The sequence below is a fragment of the Bombus pascuorum genome, chromosome 12, assembly GCF_905332965.1.
Source record: "Bombus pascuorum chromosome 12, iyBomPasc1.1, whole genome shotgun sequence".
Taxonomy (NCBI): Eukaryota; Metazoa; Arthropoda; class Insecta; order Hymenoptera; family Apidae; genus Bombus; species Bombus pascuorum.
The window spans coordinates 4,607,355-4,631,752 of NC_083499.1; the positions used below are offsets into that span (position 1 = coordinate 4,607,355).

At 37.4% G+C, this 24,398-nt stretch overlaps 2 protein-coding genes and 2 long non-coding RNA genes across 6 annotated transcripts in view; 2 read left to right on the forward strand and 2 right to left on the reverse strand.

The window, feature by feature from the left end:
• LOC132912501 (TLD domain-containing protein 2) overlaps positions 1-13,016 on the reverse strand; it is a 299,067-nt gene extending 286,051 nt beyond the window's left edge. For all 3 annotated transcript variants that reach the window (XM_060969971.1, XM_060969970.1, XM_060969966.1), the window contains exon 1: positions 12,688-13,016. In XM_060969971.1, the coding sequence (XP_060825954.1) occupies positions 12,688-12,707 (20 nt within the window). In that variant the 5' untranslated portion in view covers positions 12,708-13,016. The remainder of the gene's footprint in view (positions 1-12,687) is intronic.
• Positions 13,017-13,247: 231 nt separating this feature from the next.
• Positions 13,248-16,787, forward strand: LOC132912533 (uncharacterized). Its single transcript, XR_009659222.1, has 2 exons — positions 13,248-13,596; positions 15,574-16,787. It is a non-coding gene; the product is annotated as an uncharacterized LOC132912533 (long non-coding RNA).
• A 1,605-nt stretch (positions 16,788-18,392) lies between these two features.
• LOC132912515 (transcription factor kayak) overlaps positions 18,393-24,398 on the forward strand; it is a 35,216-nt gene continuing 29,210 nt past the window's right edge. Inside the window, exon 1 of the mRNA XM_060970000.1 lies at positions 18,393-18,857. Coding sequence (XP_060825983.1) covers positions 18,726-18,857 — 132 coding nt within the window. The 5' untranslated portion in view covers positions 18,393-18,725. The remainder of the gene's footprint in view (positions 18,858-24,398) is intronic.
• On the reverse strand, positions 23,233-24,382 carry LOC132912535 (uncharacterized). The gene is made up of 4 exons (XR_009659224.1): positions 24,251-24,382; positions 23,803-23,878; positions 23,613-23,721; positions 23,233-23,490 (listed from the first exon to the last, which is right to left on the reverse strand). It is a non-coding gene; the product is annotated as an uncharacterized LOC132912535 (long non-coding RNA).

Sequence of the window (24,398 nt, forward strand, 5' to 3'; positions counted from 1 at the left end):
ATAGCTAACTATATATCACCATACCAACAAATACTCTCGTTATAAACTTCGCCCTGCGTGCTCGTCCATTTCCCCTGTTATGTAACGAGAAGAAACTCGATGAAAAATTTCCAGGCAATTACGATTTCTATAGTAAGCAGAGTATTGATTAGAATGTTTCGTGTAGCAGACTCTACACACTGGAAGTACCTTACATTGGAACATCAAGCTGCGCCACTAATTGACACACTCGTGTTCAGAGGACGTATTTTCCATGGAAACTGTACCAAAGGTATAACATAATACAACGGGAAAATAAAACAATTTTACGGGACAGAGTTATACTTTCTGATACAAAGAATACTAACGAGAAACTTAAATTTGCAGAAACGTGTTACAAGAGCGATACAGAATACTTAATGAGGTGGCTATGAAAAGTATTTGCACACTTACGCGCGTATTTAATTAAGTCCAATTAGCTGCATGTGTATTGAATTTTGTATCATTTAGTAGTACTCGTACATGAATACAAAAATTTCACGTTATGAAAATGAGAAGTAAAGTTTTTTTTTTATTTTATTTTGGTTTTTACAATTTGTCCTGAAGGACATTTGGTAAAGTGTTATATCTCATTGGTAAATAAAAAAATAAAATAAAATAAATATAGCATGTGGGTGGCTACCCCCAGCGGAGTGCCAGCTTCGTGTTTTCTAAGTTATATCTTTTATGAAGTAAAGTTTGACAGAAAGCACTTGGTTGAAAGATAAAGACATTTGTTTTACACCAAAAACAAAAAAAAAAAAAAATTTCCAACGTTAGAGAAAGCAACAAAGGGAGATGCTAATAATTAAAAAAAGATATTCTTATAATAAAAGGTAACACCAACGCGAAGACATCAAGAAAGAGATTAATTCTAACAATTAGAAAAAGAAACCTGGAATAGTGTTACAGAAAAAAACGATATAAAAACATCAAAGAAGAAATTCTAGCAATAAAGAAACCAGTGCAAGGGCAAAAGGAGAAAGAAAATTCCTGTGAAGAACAATGAAAATATAACGTGATATCTATACATAACTATACATAATCGATACTATTGTATAATACGTATAAAATATCATCGAGCTTCTACGACCCTACATTTTACCACGAACGAAGGATTTTACGAAGAATTTTACCAAGCTGAAAAGTTTGTAAAATCTTCGTAATCAAATTTACGTAATTTTATGACCATTAAATATATTACAAGCAAAATATTTGAAACATTTGCAACTCTCAAATATTCGCCACTGAAAGATCTCCAAGTCGATCAATCTCTTTCGCACCCCTTTTTTCTACGCGCGAGATAATATACGATAGTGAGGGTGAGAAAATTGCAAGAACTTTCTAATAAAATTGATATAATTACGTTGTGATTGAATATACACATCAGAAATCAACACATCCGTAATATCGTCGAGTATATTGCCATTGAGACACTTGGAAGCTCCTCAGACTCTCTTGCACCCCTATTTTTCTACGCGTGAGATAACTTTACAATAACGAACTCTCAGTACAAAGATAGCGTTCTACAGATTTACGCATCGCTCGAAAGCCGATATTAAATGAGAATATCGATCCGCGATACGAACAAGATCCATAGTGAACGCGGATGTTCGCGATGCATTTCAACGAGCTAAGAGGGTGGAATTATTTAAAATGAAACGACGTCGTCGTGATATTAACAAAGTTCTTGGCGTATCGTGGAAAAATAATTAAGATCTTCCTCTTCTTTCGTTGCTTGTGCCGCTGATGAGTCCTCGCAGAGCTTATTATTAGCAGATAGAAAAAAAGAAACGTTCGATGATGAAACGGTAACCTCGTTAAAGACACGTCGGTCTCGTCACGCAGCTTCGATAATTTTCGCGTGGATAATAAACGCGTTGCCCTCGAAATTGCCAATCGTTTTCTCGTCGAACTATTAGAGCCACTGTTTTCTCTAATCCTGATGGCGGATTAATTTTTAACGAGTTTCATATTCACGGGCAAATAAGCGTTTCAACTTTCAACTGCGTGCCGAAGCTCCAGTGTTTTTACATCAGACGATTTCTAGACTTCTAATTGCGGAATTGTCGCGTCTTATTTTTATACTGCAAGTGTCAGACATCATAGACTGGTTAATTTCAAGTGGAAACGTTTATCAGAGGTACGTACTTGAAGGAAAGTGGTACTCGCGTTAAATTAATCGAAACTGTTCGAGCAGTTCACGGGAAAGAACGTCTTGGCGGTGAAGAGCTGTGAAATGTTTTATTGCACGGCCACGAATATCTCGAATACCTGTGTCTTCTCTACATTCGATCACGGTTAAAAAGTTTCTAAAAATGTCTGACAAATTTACCATTCGTCCTAGAAAACGTGCATCTACTCTCTTCGACCAGACAAGATTATCCTTGGCTCGAAAAATGAAAATTTGTAAAAGATGAGATATAAAGCGTTTCATTGGGAATATAAATTTCACGATGTAGACAAAGTTAGCACACGCTTCAGATAGCATAAGTTTGCTCTCAATGCGGTGTAGTTACCCCTCGAAGTGGAACAATGCGTGTGCAGTAATTCTGAATTTGAAGAAATCTCATTAGCGATACAATCTTCAATATTTCGCATAAATTCTATTACAAAGCTTACCTAAGCTTCGACAAACCTACGATTCGTCCCCTAAACGGTTTATTAAGATTCTGGTAGCTTGATATGTAAATAAGACGTTGATCGATAATCACAGGAAAAGGGAGAAAGAAGAAAGACGGGGGAAAAATCGATTTCCATACTCTACAACCCTAATAGGCTGGAGTAACGCAAGACGAAGAATCTTCCACAAAAACTCACCTGATCCACGTCAACCATCGGCCACAAAAAAAACGGCAAAAAATCCAAGGGAAAAAATGTTCGTTCCATCTTAACGACCCCTCGGGCCGAACCGCGGCCGCAGATTACGCTAAATGATCCCGTTGCTCGTTCCGGGGGCGAAATGAGGAAAACGAGCAGAGAGGGAGGAAGCTGAGGCCGAACGAAAGAGCCACCTAGTGTATAGTGTGCATAGGTGCGAGAGTGAAGTGCGGCGAACCGAAAAAAAGTGGAAACGGGAGAAAATACGAAAAGAAGAAAAGGAAAGAGGATGCAGGGTAGAAGAAGAGAGATAGGGAAAAGGGGTAAGAGAAGGAAAATAGAAGAGGGAAGAGATGGTAGACAAGGCCGTCTCTAATGAGAACTCGAGCGATTTTCCATCGGTTTTTCCAAGCGGACGAAGGTCGCGGCCGAACCACAGAAAATGAGGAAATGTCCTCTCTGTTTCTGTTCACTTTCTGTTCACTTTCTGTTCACTGCTTTCCTCCCTCTGATTATAGGTATTTAAAGGCGGACGCATACTACGTACTTTTAGAAAACTTCTATTTAGAACGTATCAGGCGCGTTATATAAAACATTTCGAAATTTCGTCGCCACTGGATTACGCATTTCTATGTAAATTCATATTTTTCAGCGTATAATTAAAAATGTAGAACCTCGTATTATACTCGAAGATGGTATTCCTCTGAGTGTAGCCATCCACGTATTATTTAGCAATAAAGTTACAAAAATTTACCAAATGTCCAGCTGGACAAATTGTAAGGTAGAAATTAAACAAATAAAAAAAAAAGAATCTTCGTATTATGTGCACTCTGTGTAATTTTGCTCTGTCAAATTTCCTACAAACGCACAAAGGCTCATAGTCTAGTTATCGCTGTGGCGAAATGAAACACGACTGTCATGATTACGTTGCTACAATTTTAAGTCGTCGTTATATTTAATAAACATTTAGTACAGAGCGCGAAGTATCGTTTAAAACATGAAACATAAGTGGTAAAGTCTTCCTGAATATTGACGCTTATTGATATAATATAATACGTTGCGCCTTCCATATACAGATCCAGATTTATTTCAGTATACATATAGATAGCCGAGTTTATTGCTACGCTGCGGATGTTTGTGCAAATTGATATTTTCATGAAAATGATAAAGCGAATGGAGCCTAGCTAAAAAATTGTTCACCTGCTAAATGTTACAATGTGCTGGTTACTTTGTGCATATTTCATGTGCTTCTTCGTATCGAGTGGATCTTCCACGTTTTTGCATCTTTAAATTTATGTAACATAAATGCACGAACATCCGCAGTCTATCTATTGGATTGGTAACTAAATAATTGCGAATTTTGTCATTAGGTGGTAATAACAAAATCCGTAATCACTTAGTTGCCAACCCAATATATGTAAGTCTATGTATATGTAAAATCGTTACAGTTTTTCTTTTTTTTTTTTTTTTTTTATTTTATTTTGGTTTTTTTACAATTTGTCCTTATGGACATTTGGCAAAGTGTTATATCTTGTTGGTAAAAAACAAAAATAAAATAAAATAAAAATAAATATAGCATGTGGGTGGCTACCCCCAGCGTGGTGCCAGCTTCGTTTTTTCCAAGTTATATCTTTTATGACATAGTTACAGTGCCAACAAAATTTCAGAATGTTTCGTATAAGACGCGTAATATAATTCGCAAAATGTCTACAAGTGTCTGAACAGTCTGGCGAGCTACTGTAGAGAGACAGAGGATCCTCTTCTGGGTAACTAACGACCGTGTCGGAGGCGGAGGGATGAAACCGGAGGAAGAAAAATGAAGGTGGAGATAGAGAGGAGGGTTTTAGAGAGAAATAATGAGTCAGAGCGTTGTTATTATTACGTACGTGTTGTTGGTCCGGGTTCAACGTGTCTGCCAAGCATTGTTTCCTTTTTCGAGCTGGCTGCATGGCTCAAGGACAACGCCAAACAATGAATCGAGCTGTTCGATTCGAGCCAGTTCTCTTTTCTGTTTACCGCGTGCGCTCTATTCCGTCCAACTCTCCAGTCTAATTTATTTCATTTCAATGTTTTAATAATAATTTTAATGATTTTAATGTGGCCAAAGATCGCCGAGTATATGACAATTTGTCGAACGAAGGGTGGAATTCGCTTGAACGAAGAACGAAGAATTATCTCGTTAACAGTTGCTGCTAATGGCAATCTCATTTTTCCCAAAATTTCTTTAAAATTTCATTTGGAGATTCTCCGCCTTTAACTTTAACTCTAACAGCGATATACATCGTTACCAAGTATTTTATGGGCAAATTTCTAATCGTCGGAACATATCTTATATAAATGAGCATTTCTACTGCTGACATGACGTAAAACAGACAAAAAGTACGTAAAAATTAAAACAACGAATATGCATGCACCGAATCAAACGAGTCATCACGCTCGAGCTGAAAAGTATTCATTTTTCTCACGTAAATATTCCTACAATGATCGAATAATGACTGAGAGGCGCATATACGTACAGCAGACAAAGGAGCCCACGTACTGCCAATAATATGCAATTTCTTGTCTTCTAATTGATATGACTTATTGCGCAACTGACACGTTTCGAGCTGATTGGATCGGGCAAATTTAAGAAGCCTCGTTCCGTCACCGTGCAATACATTCCCTCTGTTACACATTATTTATTTAGACGATAACAGGCCAGAAATTTACCAGTGATATCGTTCCCATCGTGCAATAAGTATACCGAACGATTCTCGAATATTGAAACGCGTCTTCAACGATCTTTCATCAGTTCGAACGATGGCGATCTACGATCTATTGTTACGATCTATTGAGAAATGTATAATTTTGCGTGCTAGACTAAATTAGCCGCGTAGTAGTAACACACGTATGTAGTATGTGTGTGCATCGTGTCTCGAAAAACAGATGAATGTAACTGTTCCGTTGGCAGTGTGATATGGAAGATGTTGAGGCAGAAAGAGTGCTGAGACGCGTGCAAATGTATATCGACGAGGATCCTGGAAATCGTTTATCGAATAAATCTAAAACTATTTTAATATGAATTCTAAGTGTAACCTTAGTATTCCTTTACTTTTATTTCCGCGATTAAGATCCACAATTCTTAACACGATCATAAATCTGAACGTAAGTTCTTTATACAAACTTAAATTTCTTACCACTCGTTCTTTATGACAACTTGATGTATTATAGTAAATGTGGAAAGTAATATATATACAGGGTGGACAATATATAACTAATTTCCAAGTGCAGCCATACTGAAACGATGCGTGCATCGTGTCCTGATTGTTTTATGGAAGAACATGAAATAATCGTGAAGTGTCGCACAGTTGAAGAGCGAGTGAAAATTATTCAAACATTTGATGAAAGTAATTCGTCGACTGGCGATGACTTTAAGCAAGTTACATTGACGATATCATCCGGCCTGATAGATCGACCGATTTAACTTTACCGAACTTCTCGTGGGCTTTTCTTTTAACCCCGACCTTCCCTCATTTTCATAAATTAGTGGATCGTATCAAGTGGTCATTACGATGGTAAAACATCAATGAGATGAAAAAGAAAGAAGACAAATTATTAATTTTGCTCCTTGTTGTTCACGTGTATTCGCGCTAGTTCTACAAAATGATCTGCTTTCATTTGTAGGTGAAAGTAAACAAATTTTGTAAAAATTGTTTCAGAAATGGTAGAACAATAATATATAATGATTTGACCGGAAAAACGTGTCAAATTGACACGGAGGACGGCTGAGGGTTAAAAGTAAAAAGTATGTCGATGAAGCAAACGTATGAAAATGCAATAAAAAATGCGATTGACAAAGTTCGACTCTGTGCAGCGTCTGAAGGTGAACACCTTTCTCATATTATATTCCATACGTTTCATTTGCAGAACCTACTCCTTCATTCTGATACATTGACCTTAATCAAGGGATTACTTGAAGAAACAAGGAGATATACGTAGACTTAAGAGATTCAAAGCATTGGGTGCAAAAGACAAATTTCAAGAGATTCTTAGGTAAGAGAAGACAGGTACCTTATCTACCAAATTTGTACACGTTACTTTCTTGCGCAACGACAAATGCTTGGTGTTATTTTATAGCAAATTGCACTTATAATTAACAAAAAAATTCCATAAATAATGTCCACGTACTAATAGATGTCTTGAATTAGCAGGACTGTTGTTTTTATTTTGCTTGAAAGTTATTGACAATGAATATCAGTCGCTTGTATATCGTCCAACCTGTGCAATATATCGTTTTTTCAGTTATTAATTACAAGGAAAATTATACGTCCAATCGTTAAAGGATACGATTCTCTTGTTTTGGATAAATGCTGGATACTTAAATACATTGGTTCCTTACCAAAGTACGTATTAAGTTGCGAAAACGTATCCAAAAATTCAGCTATCCATACACACGTAATCCCAAAAATTCCAAAATTCCAAAAATTCAGCTATTCCGAAAGATATCGCAAAATTTCAACTACCGAGTAACGTACCAAAGTACTAAAAATTCTACGGATGAAAATCTTCATCTACGTAGTATGAAAACGTCTTCAAAGTAGGATCATCAAGCGCGTTAGTTGATCAGCGGAAGCGTGACAAACGCACAATCGCAACACGGCGATGCGCGGACACGTGCAACATGTTCAAAGCATAAGTGTAAACGGATCGCCTAACCGTGATTAGATATGCAGCCTGGTACACGTGTATATAAGCAAATGAGCTGTACGATCCACAGTATAAAATCGTGGTAAAACAGAGGCAGTGCGCGTGCCTTATCTAGCGACCTCAACTTCCGCACCTTTTCACCATTTTCCACCCCTTTGCTAATTACGCGACCCAACGAAAGTTCAAAGAACCGTCCGCCGTCGTCTTTTCTACCACGTACCTTTTCCTCCTTTCTTTCTTCTCCTCCTGTGTATTCTTCTCTCTTTGATAATCGGGCTTTTTTTACGGAAACACCCTCGCGAGACGATTCGAAAAGACACGCGGAAAATGACGACGATGAAATCGCATTGATGGTATTCGACGATAAAAGTTAGTTGCGCAACGCTTCTCACTCCCCTCTCACGGAAATATCCTCTGTCGGAAATAGATTCAAGTACATGGACATCGATGGTTGGCTTGGAATTATGCATCGACTCAGTTCGTCAAGGTTGCTGGATCACGACCGCGGATCCGCGCGTGGGGCGTTTGAACTATTCGCGCTTCCATCCATTTCTGCGTCTCGAAATGCTTTCTGAATTTGGCCGTGCATTTTCCATGAAAATGATTTCTATTACGTTTCCTACACTGCATAGGGTTCATGGCGTGATAGATACAAACTTTTTTTTTTATTTTATTTTGGTTTTTTACAATTTGTCCTTATGGACATCTGGTAAAGTGTTATATCTTATTGGTGAAAAAAAGATAAAATAAAAATAAATACAGCATGTGGCTACCCCCAGCGGGGTGTCAGCTTCGTTTTTTCTAAGTTATATCCTTTATGAGATAAAAACTTGACGTGATTTTCTTAATACCGTTAAAATAAAATTCCATCGAATCCTATTCCATCTTTCACGAATTTCATTTATTCTAGCTGTTAATCGTGTTTCTGTACGATATATCAGGTTGTCCGAGAAGTTTCTTTCGTTTCATAAGATGATAATAGACGAATAATAATTTCTGTTTCATATTAATTCGTTGAATTAGGTATGATCGATTTCGTCATATTTCTGTTATTATGTTCGTGGATAATTCAATAAACTAATATAAAAGAAAAAACATTGTGCGACTATTTTTTTGTTGTAAAACGAAAGGAACTTTTCGGACCTAATATATGGCACGTACGTAATAGAACAAAAACTTGAATCGCATATCGGTAAATTTACATACACATCACTCCAAATGAGGCAACCATCGACATTTCGAATTCTCACATTTTACATATTTCGAACTTCGAACTTTGCAATCTAACTTAGACTGACGACTTTAAACCTTAGTAACTAAACGATAAAATCTTTTACGTTTGAAACGCAACTACTCCATTTTCCTTTACTACATGTTAAAACGATGGAAATGAGGAGGCAAAAGAAAAGAATGCAGAAGCCGTTCGAACGTTCGCCAAAGGAGATAACATAACCCAGATTACTTTATCATGTTAAGCGATGACAGCGTCCATAGGTGTGTGAAGTCAGACAGAAAGTCGACGCGTTGACCAACGCGAATAGGGTTGAAGTGGTAGCGATAATGGCCACCCGTTGATGATATACAATACAAGCAACCACGTCGTTTGCCTACACGGCGATCAACATAAATCGCGAGAAACGCTTTCAGCGTGAAAAATAGCTCGCCTTTTGATCGATCCCTATCGCGCCAGACTATGCCATTCGATTTCTACATGCACGCGCGTGTCCACTTTATTATACATGTAAAAGTTGGAGTAATAAATATTTCATTATTACTATTAATGTTTCATTAATAAGCATTCATGAATATTTATTAATAGGCAAACGTAATACTTTTTATTCTCCAGCTATTTTATTCTATTCTGTTACGAATTGAATTATTTTTTATTAATTTATTTGTATCACGTGCGCCTTCATCTGGTATTCTACATATGTAAATGTATGCTTCTAACAGTAAAAGTTGAAACTAATGCTTCTACGATAAATACACTTGCACCTACGTACACCTACGTACACTTCGTACGTACACTAGCTGCGAGATATTTCCTACGAGTCGATATTTTTCACTGTTTTTATTTTCTAGTCATTTTATTTTAAAACCATTATTTTATTTGTTATATGTGTCTTTATTTAGTATTTTACCTTATAAATATGTATTTACAAGCAATAGACGAATTTTCAATTTTCACTGGAAGCGTACATTTTTGAACTTGGTTCAGTCGAAGCACTATACTGAAATAAAAGCAGAGCAATTTAAACGAACGTTGTTGCTATTTAGCAGGTGTACATCGTACGTATGTACGTGCAACCATAAGCATAAAATGAACACCTCATGGTTCGAATAAATACCTATAATAGCAAACATACCACATGTAAATTGATAATTTGCACAAATTTATTAAATTAGGAGTTATTAAGTTTTTCATCCATTTTTTATACCTATATTTAGAAAGTAGACTTTTCATATGACGCTCTTAATACCGAATATGTTGCAACAAATATATGCAACGTCTGATAAATGAATACATTTATTAAATATAGTAGACACTTTATGTGTGCTTCGTTTCTCTATGGTCTTACAGCAGTAGCATTGATCACTGGTCAGTGTATAACTTATTACATATTACGCTTTTAATGTAACCTATACAGCCATGATAATATCATAATTTATCTGTGAACGAAGAAGTAAAGTAGATTTTCTCCTAACAAAATACACGACGATGAGTAATATGATACATTAACATTTTTGTGTTAAAAATTTGAATTAATAAAATTAAAATAAAAAATTAAAATAGTAAATAAAAATTTGTAGAAAAGATATTTCTTTTTATAGTATAGTAGGATAGTTGTTTATACAAAAATTCAACGATGTACGGTTTAAAATTAACATAACAGCATGATCTTCAATCCAGCAAACTGACCTGCCAGATCTCATTTCGCAACACGTTTATGGCGCCACGAGATTATAGAAGCTATTTCAAAAGCGTCTAACATTTCATATAATAAGAAAAAGGTGTAATGGTCTGTGTAAAAAACATCTTTGGTTCTTCGAGATAACACTTCTTCTTTAAAAAATCGTAACAATAAAATCGAAAAACTTTTTATAAATCTATTAAATATCCTGTAGATACAGATTCGACGTCTGTGATAACCTTGAAATCACGATAACCTCAAACATTTTATCCCGAAACAATTTTTTCGATAAAATTGAAATCATACAAATAGTGCAACTTAAGCTTTTAGAAAGTATTTATGCAATAGTTCGGAGAAAAAGCTAAGTTCCTCTTTTCGTATGCAAACTTATATAACTGGCTTAACCATAATCATCGAATATTCGAAGTCTTCCGCGTAACATCTTTAGAAATCGTCGAACTATTTTAAGAGACCAGCAAAAACTAGTGAAGCCCAGATAAACATTTTAAACGCTGCAAGAAATCGCTGTTTTATCATAAGAGCGTTGTCAATTGCGCGCGCGTTAAATCAAGAGAAATGGCTCCTGTCTAACCTCGAAAAATTCAGCTGTGCGTCTATCGACGATAGTCAAACCTTTGTCTCTTCCTCTATCCGCAACACTAAATTAAAATTTCGAACTAGAGAAATTTTCTGCCATCCAAAGCGAATCAACCACGAAGTACGCAATAAAGGAGAAAAATAAAAATTATAATAATGCGACCAATCGTTTTGTGCGAGCACAAAAACGAATAGGCTGAGTTTCGTGTAACGTGACCAAATATCGACCGGTCGAGGCAACGAAGGGTCTCGACGTCTAAAGCGGAATAATACAATCCCAGAAACACGACAACAGCCTAGGAGAGAACAGTGAAATGGCTGGCAGAGTGCGCAGTGAACCATTCCCTGAGTTCGCCTCCTTTGGTTCGCAAAGTGGCAAGCGTCAATTGATCTACAAGCCTCGGCAGAAATTTATGACCCGCCCCTTATCAAGAGAAACCATCGTTGGTCGTTAATCGCGCTATGCCGTAATTCACCTTCATCGCGGGTCAGATGCCACTACTATGTCGTGCCAATAACACCTACACACGTTCTTCTATATACAGACCGTGCTCCTCAATTCCTGGTACAATTGAAATTAAGACGAAAATCAAGAATAATAAAGTTACATTAGAGGCTCCATTTTCAAAAAAGATCTGAGAGACTGAAAAACCAAATTTGCCTAGTCTAAATTGGACAAGAGTAGACAGGTGATTATTCTATATTCCAGCATGTGAAAATATAGAATAAAGCTTTTTCGTTTAAGGCCTTGCTTTTGAGAAAGTCAAAATGGCTTTACCCAGTAAGTTTATTTTTCTTAATAAGTTAGAATAATTAATAGTGAATTCTCTAAGGTAAATTTTTAGAAAAAATGTTTGTAACATCATCTTTCTCTACTTATCAATTTATGAAGTTGATCAATATGGATAGCTTGTAAACGAGTCATAAGTAAATATGTACAAATACATGTGCTACCATTTGGTCCGCATATAATTCGTTTGCGTCGCATATATTCATGAAAACGATATAGATATACGTGTCTCCGCGCATCCAAGTGGAGACGCGCGGGTATCCATAATTTACCGCTCGTTACACACAGCTACACGAATAATACGAGATAGTAGAACCCGTAATATCTAAAGAACGATCAAAGTCTGTCTTTCGTGAACAAGAGAGTGGAAGCATGCTGTGGCTGAAGGCTGAAGGTACTTGTCGCGAGCAAGAGGCCCTCATTTGCCAGTCAAAGCGAGAGAATCTTTAAAACGTTAACTGGCAAGGTCACGACGTTTCAGGAAAACGATGGAACATCATTGTCTATATAGTTTCTATCTCTCTCCCTCTCCTACTCGTGTCCACGATCGAGGTATCAAAACAATAAATCGGACCAAAATCGAACCGCGTTTACTCTTCGTTAGAGGAAATCACAATACTGCCCCCCCCCCCCGATAATGTCAACGAGAACGAAAGTAAAAAAGAACTAGAATAACATTCAAGTGCAAGGTTATGGAGAACGTTTTCAAACCGTTACGGCGACTATTCTTCTTCGTTGAGGGACTCTCTCATATATATGTATGTATATAACAGACAATCGAACGCGGTTATGTTATATACATACTGCGTTAGAAGAGACGAGGGATCGATTGAACGTATTAATTATGAGACAATGACCACTTACATTTTCCCGTGATCTGCCATCCGGTCGATGATGTCAGTAGACCAGCACGTCGTTGCTTTCTCGAAACCGCTCAATGTAGCCCTCGTGTGTACAGCTTTGTGTGTTCGCACCTTGTTCGATAGTGCGGGAAACTACTACTGCTACCGGAACGGATTACTATGGCGTAAAACGCGGAAAAACGCCACGACTGATCACGAGGGAAGTTTAAGTGTACGCGACAGCATAGAGCCGGCTCGATGCGAAAAAAAAGTAACAGGAACGTAACCGCGTGCGCGACACCGATTGTTTCGTGATATTTCGTCGCCGTCTTTTGCTATCTCACTCTTCGCGGACCCCGAGTTTCCTATGTCGCGTGAAACAAACGACTACACCGCGATCGATTCACTGGCGACGCGAACGCCTAACACGCACGTCGCACGATGCAAAATACGCCAAGACTATCGTCGATTAACGATGACACTGCGCGAAAGAAGAAAGTTTTTCCGGTTAAAATGCAATTACAGACACTTCAGTACTCCCGGCCCAGACTGTCATCGATTGTTGACGAGCGTCTTGGCCGATCATGTCTGCTACCGGAGTAACTATAGCACCATCTCGTGATATTTTCCACGAATCTCATGCGTAGAAATATCTGTAGATCAGTAAGAACGCTTCTTATATCGGTAGCTCGAACTTAGCACCTCTACTGGTGATTTGTGGTATTTGATTGTCGAGATGGGATCTGCTTAATCGATTGAGCATGATATTGACGTTTAAAATAAAAACTGAAAATGGTTTAGTGTCTTTTCTTTAGCAAAATATGTATGTACCATTTTCTTGTATCATCTATGCATTTTTAAATACATTTGATTAAATATACTGTGATTGATTTTCTCAAAAAGTGAATAAGTTTTCTCTTATTTTTCTAAGGTAAGAAAATTTGTTTTATAAAATGTAATCTACTTCTATCTGATTTTCTTAAGAAGAAAGTAGGGTTATTCGATTAGATTTCGCAACAAATGATAAATGTATAAAACTTAATGTACCGTATCAAATTCGGCTTTTTAACCTATTGTATACTTTCACTATGTCATGAATAGAAGAAAATTATTAGTAATAACCGGGACATGACAAACATTTGATCGATTACATGCATGTGTAAGCCTAAATATCAAAGTCAGGCCGATATTATCTCGGCTGCTTTTAAATTTCCCGTTTATCTGAGCAACTTAAAAAAATAGAAATCACAATGTAGCGCATGTTAAACTACTTCTTATCTCATAGCATTTACGCGTCAGTATCTTTCACAGGACTATTCACACACAAAGACAGTTTACCAAAACATTTCCTGCATGCTTAAATCTTACTCATTCTTGATAGTGATATGACTAATTGCAACGATAATCATAGCATGCATATAACACGATTCGAAATCTCTTTTTCACTATTTTAAAACGATGCCTTGCCATATCATATAGGACTGCAAGTATGTCATACGTACTTTGATTTTTGTCTTTCTTATTACTTATTATAAACAATTATTAATGCATTATTGTTTCCTTGAGGAATTGTATTAAATTATAAATACCACTGAAAGAATAAAAAAATATGCATTGTAAGTTAACACGCAGTTATATCTATTCTTGTCGTGTAACCAATATATAGAATTCAATATTTAACCGCGAACAAAAATTCTCGTTTTCATTCCCACAGTGAAGTTATGGCGCGAACAAAGCATTTTAAGGATGGGAATATTATTGCCGAGATTCTACTGTTTTGCATACAATAGTTTGTTAGGCTAGACAGCTCGGCGAGTATACACAAAAAGTCATGCACATTGTTTCTCTCTGTTCGCCGCGTATGAATACCAAAAGAGATTAACGAAATTTAAACTCGCCTTCTTAAAATTTATAATTCCGTGCTGGCGCCCGACTGTTTACGCCCACGCGTCGTTGCCTACAATGCTACGCGCACAAACACCGTCCGTCTGCCACTTTAAAAACTGTTGACCGCAGATGCACTAAATTGTTTCATTTAACGATCCAAGCAAAGGTTCAAACCATTCTCAAATGTAAAAACCAATCAATTTAACATTTCGTCAATCGATCATCGATCAATTTTAATTGACGATATTAATATATATTAAAGTTTACATTTTATATCTATTTACATAAACGAAACGAACATGATTTAGTTAATGCAATCATAACAACCTTGAGAATTTACACTTTTGTCCATGCTTCGAACGAAATCAGTTTCTCAGGCAAAAACAATGCCTTTGTTCCGTTTTTCTATCAGCTGCTGCATTGCCTTCCTTCTAGTCGTTAACCTTGGCAAGCACAAAAGAGGATAAATACCAAACTGCGATAGAATAATTTCAACTTTGACTTCCTGTCCGTTGCAGTAAGCTAGTAACAAAAACTGTTACGTACTCTCGGAAAACATTCGCCTACTTGTTCCTATAACCTCAAAAAGGATACAAAACAACGATACTCTGCATATCTGCATACAGTTATTGCTATGAAAATCCGATTGATTGACATTATGCACACGTACTTATGTATGTAGCACGAAAGTTGCATATAATCGCTTTGTTTGCGCGGCCATCGTGCCAAATTTATTAACAGGCGTGTTTATAGGCGCGCGACATGTATCCTCTTGTCCAGCGCGTTTTATCTCGAACGTTTGCAAACAGCACAAGCGAACCGAAACGCACGTGCGTTTTGCAAGAGGCAACGGGAGCGGGTATTGACTCATTTCGTGCAACTTCCACGGCTATGCTTCGAACTTGCCAGCTGCGACCGAGAGCAGAGTCCAAACGTGCTCGATTCCTCGATCTCTAGTTGTATTGTTCGTAAATCGTCTGATCACATTTTCACGAGTTAAGCCTTTCCTTCTTTGTTTCAGAAAAGTTTGCGATGTCAGCAGTGACGTCATCTCAGAAGACTTTGTCTGTGTGTTTATGGAAAGAATACGCAGCGACTAACAAGCAAATGCACGTGTGACGACTCGATTTCGCTTTTGGCGTATTTCGTTGCAATAGTGCTCGATACTCTGTACGCAATTAAATCTCTGAAGATTATACCTGATTGATAACTTATCGTTAATCGTCTATTCGTGAGTATATACAGCGTCCATTATCATGTCAAAATTGATTGATGAGAAAAATTAAGAAAAATTAGTCAATAAAAAGTATTGATAGATCATGCACGTTAAGTGAAACGGTTAAACAGAATAATAAAAAAATGTTACGACTATGTGTTTTTAAATTCACCGACTAGTAATCGCTATTATTAGTTCCTACTAAAATAACTGTTTTTTTATCCGCGTTATATATGCAGATAAGATAAAGAAGAACATTTCAACCATTTGTATCGGTGGAAAATCGTCTTGTCAATTTCTAATTGCGCATGTGTTAATATCAAGAACTCTTCACGATATATGCATATCTTGTACGTCTCGTCTTTTTTACAAGGAAGATCGATACGTGATTTGTTAACCTCGAAAACGCCACGAACAAGGCTTAACCTACATGTTAACCGAGAAAATCAAGCGAACGTGAAACAGGCAAAACAACGATTCTCCGTGTATTCTTCGAGCACATGTGAGGCAGATTGCTCCCGCGGCACCGATTTACGAAACGGCAATGACATTCCATGGCGTCGTAATTTTTCCAATCGGGTAACGTTTCAAATGTAGCCGCTAAGTCGAGGCCTTGGCTATAGGCAGAAGTTAGCTCAAGGACGACGACCGCCTGTCTATTCGAATTTCATCATGGTGTGAAGCTAAGCAGGTGAATGTCAGCCCCTTACGCCTCATGCCCGTAATGAGACATATCTTTCAGGCATAACACCGTGCTCAGTAGATGGACCTGATTTGGTTAAAAATAACGATTATGTAAAATGTTATCAGCGAATATGAAAAAGAATAAGTAAATATGTAGGCTGATAGATAGTCTTTAATTAAAACTTTTGACATTTTGTAGTGTCATGTTGGAGATAATTAGAGTACAGACGCTTATAGATTGGAAAATTGAAAGATCATTGAAAATTTAAGATATCCAAAAAAGCTCGTATAATATTTAGAGGATTTTAGTTGAATTTATAAATTTCAAATTTATTTTATTATTAATTAGTAATCCCTTATTATTAAGTAATAGAAGTAAATTCATTTGAAGAAGACATCTTTATTTTAATTTCCTAAGTCTCTCATCACACCATCTCACTTGCGTGTATCATACACAAATGCAAAATTATCGCATATGGAATTACGATAATCCCTTCCTTACTATCATACGCACCAGATGTTTAGATGCGAAGGAAGAAATCGTTTATCTATCTTTTTGATCTGACTGACACCGTGTGTCGCAGTTCACGGTTGATTATGCATAAGGCTAATAACAAGGTAGAGAACGAGAGACTAGTAAGTGATCCAGCTTCCTCGTTTATCTTGGGCATTAAGTTATACAGGTGGCACCTGCATGCTTCAAAGCGGAGGAAACCGCAGGTCGTGGAACGTCTAGCCATCCAGAGGGAGCAGGTTAAGGCGCGAATATCCGACATATCAGTTTGGTGAGTCATGCGTCTTGTTCGATATGTTCCGGCTACCCCGTTCACCGCCTACACGACCCGCCATATGAGTCATCGACGATTCTTGGAAACGGAGCGTGCCGCTCGTTTGAAATTTTCGTCGCCAAGTGACGCTACTGCATACTTTGGAAACGGTATCTACAAAATCAACATCCTATAGATTCTGGCATTTGGTACTCGGTACTATTCCGTTTGCTCGGAAAATTCCGCTCCAATGACACTATCAATTGCGCAATATTATCCACACGTATTGCCAATAACAGAAGATAAGCGTCAGAATGACATTGCAACAGTATCGCAAGTCAGTCAGGGATGAAACAATTGCAGAATAATTATCGTATGAAAGGTACAGGGATGATAGTAAGCGTCGTTAGTTAAACACGTTTTGTACGTCGTTTGAAAGATTCCTAGAGTATGACTAAATGATAATCATAAGCGGGAGATTGGAAGAAATCTTGGTAATGTTCTATCTCCACATTCTTGAATATTAATTATATTTATCTTTTTAATAAATATATGTAAGCTTGAAGTTTTCGATATCAGATGAAAATTTTGTAGTGCAATTTTCTAATGTTTTGTTTAGGTAAATGATTCGTTATCTTATACTAATTAGCATGTAGATTAGTGGAATCTTAACTGATCCTCATCTGACCCCCAATCCATAAAATTAGTTCCTTGAAACGAGGCTCTGAACCCTCTTGCACAATTGAGTTAATATTATTACTGAAATTTTACAAGTCATAACTTTGGTAAGGAAAGAAATGAAGTTTAATAAGTGAATTTTACAAGTTACAAATTTTTTGGCGAAAAATTATAAAAATATAAGAAGAAGCCTATAATCTACAACTTATAACTTCTCAATTTACTACTGCAATTAATTTTCGTTTATTACGAAAAAAAGGAAATACTTAAAATTTCCTAGAGATGTATTTCCATCGATAACCGACCAAATAGAGTTCCAATTTATCGCCAGTAAGATTACAGTAGTAAAACCAAGCAAAACGTTGTTTGCATAAACAGTACCCTGGCAAGCAGATCCCATTGATAGTACGAGTAGCGTCGGCCCTGGCACGAGCATCGCGAACGTGGCGCAGCGAACGTCGCTATTGGTAGCCTGGGAATAGCTAGTGACGTCATACTTGTTCGCGGAGCCTCGGCGTGTAAAGAAAGAGCGTGTCCAGGCAGATCGTTGAGCTAAGGATTGAACGTGCGCGAACCTCGAGGTATTCCCCCACGGTATGAGTCATCGCGCGCAGTTTCACACAGTTTCGGGCAAAGGAACCTGCGATCCGTGTGTGCTGCTTTCGAGTTCTCCGTAACGAGGATCTTGAGCATCCCTACAGACGATCAAGAAAATAGATACTTTCATAATAGAGGTTATAAAACCGCCGCGAACCCACTCGTCGACTTTTCCTTTCGCACTGAGGGAATACGACCAGGTAAAACCCTTTGCGCATCGACGACGTAAATATGAAGCTCGACGTGTCGGACGTGCTTTACGACAGCTCGAGCGTGTCCAGCGACAGCGGGACGTCACAAAGCTCCCGCGTCAGCCATGATTTTCTCGCCAGCATCGCGAATTCGACCATACTACCTAGCAACGTAAGTACCGGTTGAATACTCTCCTTTCTACATAGCTAGAAAACATTCAAAGAAGTAGATTTCTCCGCGTAAATATGGCAACTTATGCAATCCTTAAGGTGTACGCTTATGTGTACGCGCGCTCGTACGTACGTGTGTCTGATAAACAGCGTTCACGTGATTGGTCGAACGATGAATTTCTTTGAAATAAGTTATATAGTTGAAGAGTAACAACATAGCGAATAAAAGTGTAGCAAACACATTATGTAACATAGTGACTTCCTCGAATGATTAAGCATTATTCAAAATAATTTAGCTGATTGTTGGCGATAGACCCGTAACCTATGGAGGAAACGGCCTTGTTAACTTTTCTGAAAAACACGTTCGCGTGTCCTGTCGAAACCTGACGATCTTGGAAAAAAATTATCGCATGTAGGTATTTTGAGTATTGTAAACACGATGAATTCGCCGATTTCGCGGAAGAAATTAATTCGTTGGAAATCAAAGCATAAGCGGAATACTTCTATATTATCTGTGTACCTCTTTCGATTTCCAAGTTTGACTGTTTCCTTGATAGAACAGATTCGATTGAAAATTAAAGATAAGAAAGCAAACTCATATGGTATCTTCGGCTGATAAAAATTCTCGATTAATTAGGAACGTACTTTACAATCTCTGAACGGTGCTATAGCCGTCCCGTCACACGAAGATGGTACACTTGGTACACACACCGAGATCTAAATTTATAAATCGCGTGGCGTCATCGCTATATAAACTATTCAACGTAAAAACATGATTTTCAATTTTCGTAATTTCCGTTCGCTAGTTTGCAATAGCGATAAGAATCGTCTTATAAATAGAACACAAACGATATTTGTACACGACAATAATAGCAATTTTTATGTCCATTCAGCAAGATGTTCATATTCAGATAAACAGCTTTCGTTCTTCTCCCAGCTGGCTAGGTACCCATTTAAGGCACACGCTACGTGTGTAAGTATCGCCAATAAACTTCCGAGTTACTATAGAATTAGCCAATGAAATGTTGTCTTATATATTGTCGTCCATTCACTGATCTCTACAAATGAATGGCTGCTATTGCAATACGGGAGAGTAACTGAATTGTTTGTCTTAACAAAATCATAGTCTTTTTTTTTCTCTTGATATGTAATTATTTTAAATAAGTCACAATTATAGAATAAAGTAATTTTCGCACTATTTCAGTCCAAAAATTACAAATATCATCATAATATTACATATCACCATAACAAAGCAGTATTAATTCTTTTATAAAGAAAATTGTGTTTTTAGCTAAACATAAAATTAACTAGATCGACTAATTCTTATTCTACGCCGAGTAAAACAGGTTCCAGCATGAAACAGTACGAATACATTGACGTAGAATACTTTTATAGGCACGAACGATTACGTTAATTTCCATTTTCTTTCCCTTGCGTCACTCTTGGCAATAGAGGCGCGTATAAAAATTACGCGCGTTTTCCACGTTACATAAAACATTCATGTAAACAAGAACAACAAGGTATAATGCGGAAAAATATATATAATAAGGCAAGGTGGCGAAACAATATAATCCTTAAATAAAAAGATCGTAGTATATTTCATGCCCCTGACTTTCGTCGAGGGTTGGACGCGCGCCCTCGTCCAGTTCCCCGTTTCACCCTACGTATAAATTCTGTGGCAGACGATGGTATTGATCTAGCATTTCCACTGGCATGGCTTCTGTTGTCCCCAACAGCTGTTTTATAAAGAAACCCGTACACGCTCGGGTTGTGATAGCGCGCGGTCATTTAAAAACACGCGCTACTGCATCGACATGCACAAACACGTGAACGCCGATCCCAAACACATGTAAAAGAACAACTATAGATCGTAGTGTATATTGCGCAGCATTAATATTATGAACAGATAGCAGACCGAGCTGCCAGCTGTTGTCACCTAATTATCTCTGTCGCCATTAGCGATAGGGTTCAGACGGTGAAATCGACCGATAAAATGCAAATAGTCATTCCGGAGAGACATTTGCGAGCTCTACCGAGGAAACTTTGCGCTACAACGTATGAAATATAATTCTGTTTACTGAGTTCGGGGAAAAAGGCTTCCTGCGTTGTTCCGTAAGGGGTCGACATACATGGCAGCCATGTTGAAATATTAGATAGGAGAAAAAAAATCTGCACAATTTATAGGGTATTGTGATTAAGACGAGAGAAACTCGTGTTTTAATCAGGGCTCGTAGGATTTATCTTTTATTCCTTGCTGTTAGGTATTGTTTGAGATCAAAGAAGGTCAGATTTGTCAGGCTAGCCCATGGGCGGCGACCATTTTTCGGGCAGTAGACTTAGGGAGAAAGTAAGTATGTACATATCTGTCAATGGCCTAGATAAGTTTAGCTAGTAAAACACTATCACCGTATCACTATCTGTATACGTAATCTTTTTCTACAGATTAGACTTTTATTTTTAAATATTTACTTCATACTAGAAGATTTTTCAATTTTCTTTGATGAACTGTTTATCGACAGCTAAAGTCGCTACATGACAGCCGTCGATTAAAATTTCCTTAAAAAGAAGCCATAAAACGGTAAAATACAGCCTCGTCCAAAGTATTATCTGCTACGAACGCATCCAAGCATTCTTAGAACTCAAAGCTTTCGATTAGTCGGTGGAACGTGATGTGCGGGAATCGGTAAGCATTTGATCGGCAGCAAAGTCACGGAGGCATAATCTTGTTTCCTGGTGTTTCCCCCGTCCATTGTATCTCCTTTTATTCCCGATAGAGAATACTCGGCGTTCGTGTTTTATCCGTGGCTAGAGTAAAAGCATGCGGATCCTTTGACACGTATATAAGAAGAAGAAGAAGACGAAGAATCGACTGATTCATGGCGGTGTTTCTGATTGCCTATTCCTCTTTGTTCCCTTAAATATTCAAAATACCGTCGTTGTCTTGTGTTTTGAGCACAACGAGTTTTCCCCATACAAAGGCCGATCAAGGCTTCCGCCTTTCCCTCGTATGATTTTCGGCGACTATTGTTATGCCACGCGTGCAGCTTGCACCGATCTTTTGGTTTACCCACAAACATTCGATTAACCCCGCTGCTTCGACCGCGTGCTCATTAAAATGTCTCTTTGTTCGTCGGGAGAACAAAGCCGCGATCCATTCGCGACGTCGATCTTCGGTTTTCTACTCCTTTGTGTCGTCGATGGTAAACGTTGCCGTAAGCGAGGTCATCGATTCTTCTTACTACGTGATTGACACGATTCATCGAGAATTGTCTTTAGTCCGGTAAACGGGTTGTGTCCTAACCAGAAGCTTGTGTAATTAAAAAATTAAAAATTAATAAAAATATATTAATTCCAGTTAGTTAGGTTTAATGTGATGTGAAGACCACATAAGAAAATGATCTTAAATTCATTTTTATTTAATTTTCTGCTTACCTCGAATGCTTTTATCAGAGGTGGTCTGCAAGAGACAATTCAACATCAAAGAATTTCCACCTGAGATAAATAAAGTTAATTTCATTAAAATAACATTCATCTAGAATTAATTAGATTAGTCCGATTGTAGTAGGTAGTTTACGATATCTTCATAAAAATTGTTTTTCTCAATGGAGTGAGGACCTGGAAACAATTAGAAGACTATTTTAATGTTTGTTCTAGGTGACTCGTATGTTTATGAATGTCTTTGTTGACACAGTACGCCTTTTACCTGGAAAACTTTTCTCCAAAACAGGATCATAAATCTATTAGGATTTGTATTTACCGTCGATACGCCTTAAGGAACCGATAAAGGTTTTATATCTTAAGTTGATCAAAGGGCTACTTTCGCCCTGTTAGACTGTCGCACGTGGTACTACTTTTTAAAGGTGCAATACATAAATCACAATGTCTGCTCCTTGGAGCTTAGCTCGAGACATACCTATTCGAACGACAATAACAATAGCATTCTTATTTATACACGGAATTCGCAGTGTTACGAAACACGTGAAGACTGATAATCATTTGTTGTTATTTTAAAACTGGCCATTTTTTTTTATCTTTTAACATCTATAATGGAGAATATATAATAGGTTTTGAAAAGATAAAACTGGACTTGTAGCTACGTTCTAGAAGATTTTCATTTTCCCTTTTTTATGAAATAAATATTTTAAAAACAACGTTTCTCAAGTTTTGATTCATATAAGATAACATAACAGAAAAGAGCCTAAGTTTACTAGATAAATTTCCAAAAAGAAAAGAGATACAGTAATAATAAAATTTTATGGCCGTCTAACTCTAACGCGGCATGTTTTTACGATAATCTTTATGGCCTTTTTCTCATGCATCTTGCACACGGTAGCTCTGGCCACACGTACTACTCTTTTCTCTTTTTAATTCGTGTACAAAGTGCGTTCACACGTACGTTGAACGTTGCTCCGAACCGACGGAGTTTGAGTCGAGTTCGTTGTACGTGTGTTTGTGGCGAATATACGTATATCGAAATAAGAACAAAGAACCGTGCATGCACGAGGGAATTCCCGGTACCGAAATAGTAAGAAACGAAGTAGCACGTGTGACAAACGATCTCGCATAAGTGACGACCACTCAACGTCGCGATAAGTTTACCAATTTTTGTTATTCTACGATCCTCAAATCTGGAACTATAATAAAACCATGTATTTGGGCTACAAAATTGGTATATTACGTCGTAATATGTTAAACGTGTAAAAACAAGGAGAAATAGCAACTGCGAAAAGTCGAGCCTTGAGCTTGTTGTACTTACAATATAGTTACGGAGCAAATCCCCCCTGAGTAATTCCTTGACATATTTCCACCGCTGTCATACATTGTGTCGAGCTGTTATACTTCGCATATTCTTCGCAATGTCGTTTCTGAAAGTGAGAAAACTGCGGTAATTATCGTTTTTAACTGTTTATGCGCGTATCTTGTTTACTAATGTATCAACTCGTTACCTTGTTATGTCTGATTCGTAGTGCAGATTATAGTTCATCTTTGTAATGGTAATATATACCTATCACATAGGTTTTTCTATAAAAAACATGTTATTTAGGGAAACAGATGCACGCATGCGATACATTTATACATATTTCTGATATATAATTAAGGATCAAAGGATAAATATATTACATTAAAGTATCGCTATTTTCAAACGTTTCAATATTTTAAATCCATCATACAATTAAATGTAGTTCAACGCGCATGCTTGGGCCGTTTGAAATATCGTAACGCAGCAACTTGTTAAGACATTTTGAAATACTACTTTATGCTGTCTTAATACATGCGATAAACATAAAGCAGGGTATGTAATGTAAAAATGTAAGCCATTAAGTGAGATGAAAATCTTTCTGTTCGACTATTCGTTTCTCAAAATTATGCAAGTTAACGAGCTCACGTAATTACCTGGAAAAGGGGTTCTAGTTCTCAGTGGTGCGTTCCCTGATTCCGTGGAAATCGTCACGATAGGAAGCCTCAGTGTAGACGAACACGTTGATTGGTCGCGCGCTATCGCACGAATCAGCAATCAAGATGGCGATGACGTCACGCAGTG